Genomic DNA, 12,667 nt, shown 5'->3' with positions numbered 1-12,667 from the left:
GGGACCAGGACCCGGGGAGCAACTGTCCCAGCTGTGCTGGAACAGGAGGGTGGAGGCCGAGCCAGGCAGCTGGCACAGCTACGTCAGACAGACACGGTGGGACGAGACTAGGTAAAGCAGATGAGACACAACCGGCCGACACGGCAGAGCCTGTTCAGACACCGGCATCCTACCCCCGAAGTCCCCACCAGCGAGGCAGAGCTCACGGCGCAGCAGCCATGAAACAGGGGATCCGGCGGTGCGTTTCGGGTAGAAGGAAGCCGGCTCTCCACCATCATCCCACCAGCCGGCGCGTTAACAGGGACCAGCTGAAGCGGCCCCCGGACCCCTGCTCCCACCCCACAGCCGCAGGACCCCGGGCTGAGCTGGCAGCACCCGCGGTGCCAGCCAGAGCCACCGCACCGGGGCGGAGGCCGGCAGCCTGCACCAAACAGCAGCCGTGGCACGCATGGCCGCAGGGCAGAGCGGGATGCCCGGGAAGGACGCCCAAGGAAACTGCTCCGGCTGCTCTCCCAGGCTCCAAACACCCGCAGCTCAAGGACTCCCCGAGCCAAATACAATTCATGTGCGCTTTGTATTTCGTAAGGTTTAACTTTACAGAACCTGTCCAGGCTTTCTCTGCATCCCTGAAAGTCCTTACCACCCCAGCGTCCCGGGGCAAGAGGGGCACAGCTTCGTCGCTCGTGGGATGACGAAGCCCCCCCTCTGCCCGCTCCCAGCCTGGGGGGACAGCTCCCACCAGCCCTGGGAACGGACCCGGCACCTCTGTCTCGCTGGAAGGTGACGCTGTGTGACCCAGCGTAATCCCAGCACTTCAGCAAGAGAGGAGACAGGCTTGCTGGCCACAGGGCCAGTGAAACGTCGGCCCAGGTAGCACAGAGGAGATAAAGGAGCACACGACCCATTTCACTCCAAAAATTAGGAGAGAAACACCCTCTCACTGCTTTTCAAACAGACATTTGGTGTTCTTCCCACCCAGCGTACCAGCAGCCTGGCCCAGGCAGGGGCTGGCAAACCCTTCCGAGACCGGCCAGCAGCTCCCCACGTGCCAGGGACAGCCTGGACCGCCAGCTCCTGACCAGCCACCAGCACCCCGCAGGGAGCCTGAGCAAGGTACGCGCGGCAGATGCCTACGTGAGGAACGAGGACACCCCCTGACACCCCGCACCGCTACGCGGCGTCGCAGCTAACAGGAAGGACCTCCAGCTCCGTGCAGCCCCAGAGATGGCCACCAGCTGCCCAGCCTGCTCTGGAGCCCCGTGGGGCTGCCACCCACGGCAACAGCACGGTCCATGCGACCAACGCCAAAGGCCAGAACAGCCACGACCTCAACGGCAAGAGGCCCTTCCCCACTGCTCCCGAGCGGCTCAAAGACAGTAGCAAAACCAAGGCAAACAGAGGGGGACAACAGCTGTGAGGGTAGGGACCATCTGGCACAAAAAAGCATCAAGCAGCAGCTTTTAATACGATTAAAGTCTATATTTAACATGCAAAAAGCCACCTTAATCTCATGAATAAGGATTTATCTGCTAATCATGTTAGTTATTTTGTGATCATACCAACTGGGCTGCAATTTTCACACGCTTGTGCAAGGTCAAGAGCTGTAAAGGAGGGCGGTGGAGAGCCGACAAGTTTCTTAAAGGCCGAAAAAGTTAAATTCTGAGGTGACATCAGCAAAAACGTGGCACTGGCCTGTCCCTCTGAGAAGAGTTGTGACGTGCCTGCCTGAGCCCGTCTGCACGCACGGCTAGCCAGGAAGGGTTCTCTGGACAGCTATTACCATACAACCACTTCTCTTAAAAGCAATACGCAGCGAAAGCTCTGAGCAGATGGCAGCGGACGTACGGCAACCTGCAATCAGCCTAACGGCCTGGAAACCACGGGGAGGGGGACGGGAAAGTAAAGAAACACAACATTCAGAACCAGAAGTTCTTCCCATCAGCGCAGCAGAGCCACGACAAACACCGGGTACAAGTCAGAGTTGCATGCGGAACGGCAGCGGTGAGAGCTCGCAGGACCGAGCGGCGGGGCAGATGCATGCATGCATGCACGCCCGTAAAGCCTCAGAGACATGCAGAGACCCCAGACTAGAGGGGTCCCGCAGGGGGTCAGGAGAGAGGGGCACCCGGTAATAGCTGTTCCTGGCCACCCCCCTACAGTGTCTCAGCGGCTTCTCCTTATGCTTCTGCACTGCTCCTCACCTCTGGACCTGCTGTGGACAAATGCTGCTGTGTGGATCATCTCTCCACCCAAAAATCGAAATGAAAGCAGCTGGAAACAAAAGGTGCGCTGAAGATACCACCGACTAAGCAGGTACTGTATCACTTTCTCTCTAGGGCTCGTGCTGTGCCTGTTCCAAGTCTCGAACGGCCAGATTTGCTTTTCTCTTGGCAAGATTTCCACGGCAAAAAAATATTCCCCAAACAGCCTACGGGAAATGATAATTCTTTGCCAAGACCTTTGTAGCTTTAGTTCATTTTGGTAATAAGCAATACAAAAGATTTCTGGCTTTGATAAGTGTTACGAACGAGCTGGTGGTGGGGTGTTCCTACCCTGGGAGAAGCACGGGAAGGCGTAGCCCAAGGAGAGGACAAGTACCACATACAAGCACACTTCTCAGCAGCACGGTATCTTTTTCCAAACTCTTGGGCTTTGTTCTTTCGCTACAGCGGCTCCCTGTTTTACCACTGCTCAGCTACAGATTAAAACTGCTCATGAGAAAATTCTTTATGCAGCATTACCTTGTATTGTTTAGAAAACTGCTATATATTGGTCGATAACGGGCCGCATAGCGGCCTTGTGATAACACACCTGGTTACCGAAACAAATGTAGAGTTTTAAATGTTCCCACGTCGGCCAGTAAGCGTGAGGGCGCACGGCTTATGCTTCCCACAGCACGTAAAGCACTCAGCGTGTAGCTGGTACTTCCAACACCCACCGGTCGGGGAACATGCACTCTATTAAAACGTTAGTGAAGGGAAAGAGAAGGCAGAGGGCGGCGAAAGCCAGGCTGAGGTGCGCCAGCCGGTCCTGCAGGTGGAAGCAGTGCTGTGCGTGCCGCCTCTCCGTGTCCCAGACTTACAGTCAGTTGACGTGAAAACTCCGCGCAGACCTGTCGGGAGCGACGCTGGGCACAGCCCACGGGTAACACAGTAACCGGCACCAAGCACCGACTTGAAAACCCGACGCGATTAACTGGAACAGCAGAAAAATCTCACAATTGAGCACAAAGCTGGGCTGCCAGCCTCCAGCAGCGGCGGGGCAGCGATACCGCAATGCAGGCTCTTTCCCCCACGCCGCGGTCTGGCTCAGAAGCAGCCGCTTGTGCTGCATTTACCTCCCATCCTCCGAGCAAGCGGGGGGCTGGCGAAGGGGAGCGCATGCAATGAGCAGACATGCAACGGTACGATGGAGGCACAGCGGCAATGGGTGACAATGAACTGGGATGCACTGGAGGGCCTTTCATGCGGCCAGGAGACTCGGCAACACATAGATTAAGTGTCAAAAAAGCACCACCTTTTTAGGTTTCACTCCACGCTGCATGAAGAGGGAATAAAAGGGAACAAAGTTAGAGCTCACATCATATCGACAGTGGTGATAAGAAGCGATCTGCTTTCTGTTCAAACATCGCAAGTGTCAGAGCTAGCTATTCATGGAAGAGGAGACGTCTCAATGAAGTCATTGGGCTGCAAAAATACGTACAATCAGAAAGGAAAACACATTCAGGTAAATTTAAACAAACGTAAGATGGCTTAAGAGAGGAAAGCAGAGAACAGAGCTTGTTTTCAACCCTCTGATTTATGAGCTTTACTCCAGTGTCGTTGATCCACCTTCTACTCCTCCAGCACAAAATCTTTTGAGGTGCCCGGACATATTCAAAGGAAAATAAATTCACTTAATGGTAGCCATCAGCACTTGCAAAGAAGAGTTAACCAACGTGCGTAGCTGACTGAAACCTGGAATCCCTGGGGAGGAGGGATCCCCCCCCAAAGTGAGCTCCCACAAACACTTCCCACACCGACCCGCCTTGGATCAGACACGGGATCCCTGCGAAGGGAAGAAGCTGCTGTACCCAACTACTTTTTTTTTTTTTTTTTCCACATTTCTTGTGGGTGTACTTCCACCACGCCTCAGGTCATAAAGACCGCTCACAACTTACAGTAACATGATATTTTGCTTTTAAAATGCAATTCTCGATCACACCAAGGCAAAGCCCTGCCTTGGCTGCTGCCCTAAGGATGATTTTTTGTGACAGCAGGGAGTTTATGCAATTGTGCTGGGAAGAAATTGCATTTCATCCAAAGCGTGCTGGAAACTTTCTCCAGCTTCTTGCCACTCAGGGCCCCCTCCACCCAGGAGAAAGAAGCTCTTTTCCCCATTTTCAGAAGCCCCGCTGGAGCAGAGGTAACAGCTTCTCGGGTCCAGCCCTGAAGGAGTTGGGGTTTCGATGCCAGGATCTCCCAGGATGCAGGAGGAAGGGGGAGAGGGCACCAGGGATGATGGTCTCGAAGCAGGCGCGGGGATCTCGCTCCCCACGCCTGCTTCGAGACCTGCCGGTAGCATCCAGGAAGGGACGGGCTCTCCGGTGCTTTGGGCAGCAATTTGCTAGGAGAGCAGGAGAACCCAGGCCAGATCCAGCGGTACCTCTACGCCGCCTTCTTGCAAAGCCGTCATTATTTTCGTATCCACGGGACTCCCCGGCCGCGCAGGCCAGCCTCACCTGCTCTCCAGCCAGCCCACCTCCCAAGAAAGCCCATGCTGACTTTCCTTGGTTTTCACCTTTCTCGGAAGATGCAAACGCAGAGCCGACAAGTCCTGCCTCGAAGGCGCCCAGCTCGATACCCTGCCCTCGTGAACAGGAGCGAGCGATACGTCAGCCAACGGCGGCTAGGGAAGGGCCAGCGAAATGAGAGGCGCTCCCATTTCTGTGGGATTTGCACCCAGAACACGGCAGCCCACCCATGAGCCGCAGCAGCCTCCAGAAAGCCATGCTCCCGCGCCGCACGCAGCAGTGCCCGCAGCCTCCCACCGGGCTGCAGCTGCAGAGCTGGCCTTCAGGAGGGTCTAAGGAAATCAAGAGTTCTTGGTTGATTTTCTGGTTTCAGAGAACATGATGCGGTAGCACAGAAAACACCTTTTGCAGCAGCCGTAAGCACACGTTCAAGATGGAAATCACCCAAAATACTGCACGGCAGAAGTTTTACACTCAGAAAATAGCAGCTCTTCCTTAGACAAACTGTGACAATGGTCCCCACGTAGTCAAGCCAACACACGTATGGATAAGGCAAAAAAGGATCGAGAGGACCACAACCAACCGCAGCGCTCTCCTGCAGCCACCTCGGGGTCTGGGGAGCTCGGCCGGTTTTCCAGGGGCAGGAGATGGCCCTTCTTGGGAAGGACAGGCTGCTGCCATGCTGTCGTGAATTCTCCACTCCTGATGGCTCAGGCTCCACTAACACCACAGCCTGCACGCAGAGGGGTTCCCCCACCACGAGACGGGATTCCCCCCGGAGTTACTCACACTAACCCCCCCCGACTGCTGCTGCTTGACTATGTCTCAGCATCACCTTCAGCAAATAACCTCAGCACTCTAATAGGTCTGGACGAGAAGTGATGCTGGAGAACACTTGCCCTAGAGCTCAGGCTTTGCACGAGGTAAACGCTGAGCCTCGGGCGTTCGTTTGCCTCCCATCGCTGCAGCCGCTCGGGGAGGAGCAGGCGCTCTGCCTCTCGGAGGCACCGGCAGCGCCTCCGGAGGTGCTTTTGCTCCCTCCCGCAGTGTGCTGTTACGCTGGCTCCAAGCCAGGCTCCTCGGTGTTTGATCATTCTTGCACGCAGGAGACCGGGACTCTTCACGGACTGCAGGACCAACCCAACCCGCTCTGCGGACCCTGCGTTCGACAGGCAGCCAGCCTGCGAGCTGCACGTTCACCAGCGATACCTGCTCGGGCTGAAACGCTGGGCAAGTGGCTCAAAGCACTTTTCCGGCACCTAACTTCCACGTTTCTAGGCAGCAGCTGCGGCAGCTCCTGGGAGGAGCTGTGCAATCCAGGCAGGCAAACAGTAAAGCCCGAATTTGCCTGTCTCTAACACGCAAGGCAGATGACAAATCTGTGTACGCCTGTCACAGTGGCATCACTCAAGTTACCTTCGGGAGCCTGACACACACAGACAGGATTTGAAAGGTGGCAGGGTGTTAATTTTGAACTCTAGCTTATTCCATAGCGACAAACCAGACCGAATACCCCACGGCTCAGCAGCACGTCAAGCAGCAGCATCCCCAGCCCAGAACAGCACGGAGCTCCATCTACCAAAACGTTTTGCTTCCAACTTCTCAACTTTTTCAAGCAGAAAAAAAAAACCGTGATGCTTACAGACAGAAGGTACCATTAGAGATTTAATCTGGGGTTTCTTAAACGTGCTGGGTGCAAACCCTTTTGGTTCATCTCCTTCTCTGCAGCCTTCTCAGAATGTGAGCAGCATGAAGAATTTAAAGAACAATTACTGCTTTAGCATCCTGATTTCATGAACACTAAGATTTTTTTCACTTCATAAATATTATATTTATCTTTCGTTACAAATGTTCTGAAACAATTTTTAACTTTTTCTTCCAATGCTTCACGACTCCCTTCTGCAGCCTTTATTTTGAGGAAGGATCGTCTGGTCTGACCTCCTTTACAAGGCACACCGTTCAGTTTCACCTAGCAACTCGCATATTAATTCCAGTGTATAATTAAAGCAGGAGACTAAATGGTATGCACCACAGGCAGAGAACACAAGGGGAAAAGATGCCACCGGTGCCAGAGGCCCTGCAACGGAAAAACCACTCAGACCAGACACGCTGGTAGGTAAGTCATGCCCCACTCAGCAGAAAAAGGCAATCCCTGCAAAATCCTCCAAATCCCTTTAATACAAGGCTGGGGATTTCTTCTCCGCCCTCTACTCTGGCAGTCAGCTCGACGAGGCACAGCCCCCCGGAGCACCTCAAAGTGCTGCTCCATCAGCACCCCCAGCCGCACAGGCTGACCGGGACCCAGCACGCGGCTCTGCGTCGAGGTGGGGAAAAGTCTTCCCGCTCCTGGTAATTAGCTGAAGCTTCAAAGCATGAGTCTGGGCTCGCAAGCCGCCCTAACGCAGAACCGCAGGCGTCACGCACACAAGAGGGCACCGTGGAGAAGCCCCTTATCTCCAGAGGAGCCGTTTTCTTTTCCACAGCTGCCTACGCGCAGGACGGACCTGAGAAACATCCAGCTTCTATCCCAAAGCACGCACAAACCAAACTCGCTGTGTCGCCCAGCACCACCAGATTCCTCCGTATCTATATACATGCGTGGCCATTTTTGTGTTTTTAACCTTAAGTGCTTACTTAATTGTGCTTGTCTGGGGGTCAAAGATAGCTTTGAAGGTAGGTACCTGCTCCAGTTTTCTGTTCCTTAGGAAATACCCGTCACCTCTGGATACGACATGTACCCATTTATGCCTCAAGAGCCATTGAGATTCCTGGATAAAGACACTCAGAAGCATGCACCGTTTCTCTGTAAGCCATACGTATAAGCCAGAGAAAGCTAATTTCAAATACCCCGAGGAGCATACTCTTACGGCAGGATGTAAGGGTCATTACTTAAAGGAACACAGCCAAGAGGCATGCAGGGCGTGAATGTTGCAATACTGATTGAATTTAGATAAAATGTGTAATACAGGAAACTGTGCTGGGGTTTTATTCCTCGGTAACTTACTGGCTGCTGGTCATTAGTTGAAAATTACTTCTTATATGGCCTTGTTTCCCATGGGTTTCAGAAGAAATGCACTTTACCACGGGCATTTTTATTATAGAGCACAGAACTGGAAGGACTAAGTAAGAGACAGGCCGGCTGCCCTTCCTGTACGCTTTGCCTATGTGTGTGTCTCCACGCGCTTTTACCGCAGGGTTGAAAAACGGAGCTTTTGGAGAGGTGATAAAAGTTAATGAAGAAAAATCAAGAGTGGCATGTGCAAGTCTGCCGCTTCCAGTAACCATACGCTGCAAAGGGAATTTGTTTCGGCAGCCTGCAGAGCCACGGGCTCAGCACTCACCAGTTTGCTGGCTTTGGCGGCGTCCAGGGAATCTGTAAAGAAAAACAGAAACAGAACCATGAGCTTTGGCCCAAAGGACGCCTCTGGCCTGACCTGCATACCAAGTGTCTCTGCAGCCCAGCACGTGTCGAGGCAGAGTGAAAGGACCATTTACGCGTGTTCTTAGGGAAGCGGGCGTGAAGCAGAGTCCGTACAGCTCTGGATACACTAGGAAACGGTGGTACAATGGGGTATGGGCTTGGAGGAACAGGGACTCCCTTATTAGACCCGCTGGCACAGTCTGAGAAAGCCAAACATTCAGACATGTGCGTTGGAACTAGGTCAGGCTACGCTGCTTTTCTTGAGATAAATTACTGCAATTCAGAGAACCCTGAGTCGCCTTCAGAGCACTCTCTATTGGGAAAGCACGGCAGTCCAGCGGTCCGTACGACCACTTCTCACCAGCTGGATTCCAAATGAGAATCTAATGCGGTATCAACAGAAATACAGGTCCAGAGACCAGTTACTTCACACAGCAAAATAAAAGGTTTCCATCCCGGTCCGTAGGCGGTCAGGAATCTGAACATGCACGAGGTAGATGTGCAAGAGACCACTCAGACACATTCCCAAACTGACTGGCTGCAGCTCTGCTCCCTCTGCTCCCCACCTCAGCCCAGGAAACCTCCCCGAGAGGGGCATCCACAGCCCCAAACCCACAGCCCTGACAGGTCTCAAGCTCAGCAGACAGGTCCTTCCCACTTCTCAGAGAGCAAACCGCCTGCACGAGGGTGGCCACCAGGAACATCTGCCGACAGGTCAGCCGCTGGCCTTCCCCAGGGCGCTGAACTCGTGGGGTGCCGGCTGTTAGGAGCTGCTCCCATTTCGTCACCCTCACAGAGGGCCGACGAAGCACCCCGTTACAGAGCCTGGCCATTACGGCAGGACGTCAGGTGTCAGCACCGGGCTAAGCGCCAGCGCTCACACAAACCCACCGCCCCCGAATTCAGGATTTGATCTCTGGATTATCGGTGTGCACAGTCGGACAGCACAGGCAGTGCCACGTACATGAGTGTGGAGAAACCAGATTGCACAATCTTGGCTTACGTGCATCAGAGACGCAGTAACCACTGCAGGTTTGGCTAAATTACACGCTTTGCTCCATTTCTGAATGTCTGGTGGGTCCACGAGCAGCTCACAGCCACGGGGGCTGCTTGCCCCCCTCCTCTCCCAGCTGCAATTCCACCAGGGTTTAATATTTCCAGCTGTGGCACTGATCACCCCAACAGTAAATGCTGCAGAGGTGTCTCATAAATAAAAGATAGGAGCCGCCTCCGCTGCGTACCCCACACCTCTGCTAGACTGGGAGAGGAAGGTGCTGGACCGACGGGAAGAGCAATCTCTGCATCACCCACCGCAGTCAGACTGCAGCAGCCGGCGCTGCCGTTTCCATGGAAACTCCCTGGAAGCAGCCGCATCCCAGCGCCTGCACCCCTACCGACCAGCATCGCGGCCAACACCGAGCCTGCGTCCCTCTCCTCCCGCCGCGGGACCCCGAGGGGGCTGGTCCCCACCCGCCGTGCCCCTGCTGCCCGTCCCAACCCAGCGCGGCTCTGGCACGGCCCCCTGGCTCACCAGTTCACCCATCAACGACTGACCCCAGCCCGTGAGCGCGTCCCACCCCCGCAGGCAATGCCCTTCCACGGTACAAGTGTCCCTTCATGGCACTCGAGGCCAGCCGCCCGGCTGCCTGCAGACAGCCGTGGCAAACGCTGGCGACGCCACCCTGCAACCCCCAAACCTGAGCTAAACGCACCCGTTTCCCCTCCCGCATGGCGTTCGCGGGCTCCTGCCCTGGAACGGGCGCAAGAGGCAGGGGAAGCAACGCTGACGCTGCAGACCAGGAGGGGAAGCCCGAACCGCCTGTGTTTTATTCATGTCTGTACCTGAGTGGAAGAACCAGCGGCTGGGGAAAAGGGGCCAGAGCATCACCGTAGAAGTTCAGTGAACGCTGCTGGGCAGCAACAACCAACCTCAGAGCGTACTGAGAAAGCAGAGGCAGTACTGAAAATATGACAGCGGTGTGCTGCGAGTGAGCAGCCATACAGCTCCGCACGCTGCAGTCACTGCTGGTCGCCCCAGACAAAGGTTTTAGAAGAACCAGAGACAGCTCTGCAGTAGACAGCGGAGATCAGAGCCTTGGAAAGACTTCCAAGTAATGAGAGGGGAGATGGCACAGGATTTAAAGATTCATCGCACGGACACAGAGAGATGTAGTGAAATGAAAAGGCAGCAACATTTGCTGAAGAGCCATGCTAAACCCGGAGGTTTGGTTTGTTGCTTTTTCCAAGGCTACCCTGCCTCCGTGTAGTTAATGTATTTCTGGTCTCTTTGTTCCCGTCTGCTGGCTCAGGGAAGCATCAGCTGCTGCTGAACTCTCAGGACGTTAAGTGAGGGTCTAAAGAGCATTTGTCCTTTCTCCCCAGCTCCTATAACTGAGGGATGGGAACAACGAGAGCAGACTCCCGGCGCTGGAAGGCTTCTGCGCAGGTTCAGCACTCAAAGGGGCGATGTCACTAACGCGTTCAGAAAGCCCAGACCTAGAGGAGCAGCGGGGAAAAAGTGCTTGCACAGCTCCGCACAAGCACCTTATCCTAAACAAGTACGGAATTGCAACACGGAAAACTGAATTTTCAGCTGGGAAGGCTGAATTGAGAAAGAGTGAAAAGGTCATATAAACATTTACTATTAATATCAAGCACGTACAAAGAACAGGCTGAAGTCGCACATGAAAGGCTGGGCTCTCTAGCACTCTGGGAAAACAACACTCGCATCAATATGCTAAGCAGAAAAGTTTCTATTTTTTTTGCATTAAACCCCACCCCTAAATTAAAACTGGCTTGCTTTAAATGTTTCCCTGTTCAGCTGCACATGCTAATTGGAGGATCCAAAGCAGAAATGAATTGAAGTGGCTGGGCTGTACCAAACCCAAGGTCTCCGCTGCGGCAGCGAGCTGTTGGAGCCCGGAGCTCCCTGCAGGAGAAGGCGAAGGCAGAAGGCCAAGGGACGTGAACACCAGTTCAAATTTCCCTTCCACTCATAGGACTGACAAAATTAAGGTCTCATGGGAACGCTCCACTTCTCAGGCTGACCATCACCCCCTTCTGATGCCTTTGGGCACGTTTTACGCAGCTGAAGGGTAGATTTCATTTTGCTAAATAAAGGAGAATTTTAATTTCTACTGGTCGGGAGAGGGGAAAAAAAAAACAACAAAAAACCCAACCCTATTCTGAGCCGTTAAGCATGTGTTCCACAAACGCTTCACACACAAGAAATCCCCAGCTTGGCACACGTCGCCAACAGACCGTCCAGGACAGGAAGCTATCAGAGCTTTTTCCGCAAGCTCCTAGATCCCCAAGTGCACCACTAAATAATTACTCAACAAAAACAGACCTCAAAGGGAGGCAAGTCCGTCAGAAGGAAAAAAGAGCAACCCACGAATTACCAAACAAAGCGAGCTATTGCAGCGCGGCCTGACAAGGGGAAAAGTGGAAGGAATGCTCGACGCCGAGCAGAAAGCGTTCACTGCCAGAGAGGGAATGAGGCACAGCCTCGAGCGGCTAGGGACCTGTAAGCCGCAATTTCACAGCGTCAGAGCAGTTCAAGTCTTCCTTCCACGTGCCCACCCCTCCAGGAAGGGGTCCCCACCCCTCCAGGAAGGGTTCCCCACTTGCTTCCCACCAGACAGGCTTTCACGGTAAGGACAGAGCTGCCTGGAGCAACTTCTGCATGCGGTGCTTCCCTCTGTGATCCCCACAACTAGGTAGGACCTTGCGGAGAGGACAAGGGAGAGGTGGATGTGCCAGGGGGAGGCGAGCGTGTACCCGAACCGGGGACAGAAGCCCTGGAATACACGCTGTCACCCCTCGGCCGCCGGCGCCCACTGCCCCAGCGCAGGGACCCCCGACGCCCGTTCAGCAGTGGAACCTCGCCTGGTCCAGACCAAGGGAGAGACGAGGTTTTGGACCTGCCATACCTCTTTTGGGGACTTTCAAGGCAGCAGATTCTGGTGTTTCTGGGGACGTTGTATCAGCTCCATCTTCAAAGACCTGGATCTGGAAAAAGTATAACAACTATTACTACAAAAAAAACCCCAACCAAACCATAAGCAGAATGTGATCAGAAAACAGATCCATTTTGGTAGCAGATTTAAACGGTGCAGACTGCATTTTTTTGGCACAGATTTTTAATGTAGTCATTCAAGCTCAGGTATCCAACCATCCTCCTTCCACAGGCTTCCTGAAAACAGCAAAATATTCTTTACTCACATAGGGAATAAAGAACATTCACATATAAAGTCAAAACAACAGCCCAGAACATCTTTAACAGTTCCATGATCACTCTACACAGCAATCAGTTCACGAACCTTGGTCTGACAGTTGTTTTAAGTTACTGACACTTGATAGAAAGCTCAATTTTTATTTTTTGTGTGTTGTCTTAGCAAGAATTATTTTAAAACTCTTCTTTCTCTTCATAAGGAAAACTGCTTTTCTCTGAAGCAGAGAGCTTGGGTGACTCAGAACGCAACACAGCCAACAGAGCGGGGTTTGTGCTGGTT

The 12,667-nt window shown here is 53.6% G+C and overlaps 1 protein-coding gene across 7 annotated transcripts in view; it reads right to left on the bottom strand.

Moving 5' to 3' along the window:
• DCTN1 (dynactin subunit 1) overlaps positions 1-12,667 on the bottom strand; it is an 87,738-nt gene that overhangs the window by 41,152 nt on the left and 33,919 nt on the right. For all 7 annotated transcript variants that reach the window (XM_075148274.1, XM_075148271.1, XM_075148269.1 and 4 more), the window contains 2 exons: positions 12,086-12,164; positions 8,074-8,105 (listed from right to left, as the gene is read on the bottom strand). In XM_075148274.1, the coding sequence (XP_075004375.1) occupies positions 8,074-8,105; positions 12,086-12,164 (111 nt within the window). The remainder of the gene's footprint in view (positions 1-8,073; positions 8,106-12,085; positions 12,165-12,667) is intronic.

The sequence above is a fragment of the Calonectris borealis genome, chromosome 4 (genome assembly GCF_964195595.1).
Source record: "Calonectris borealis chromosome 4, bCalBor7.hap1.2, whole genome shotgun sequence".
NCBI classification, from domain to species: Eukaryota; Metazoa; Chordata; class Aves; order Procellariiformes; family Procellariidae; genus Calonectris; species Calonectris borealis.
This window is presented reverse-complemented; position numbering and strand designations above follow the sequence as displayed.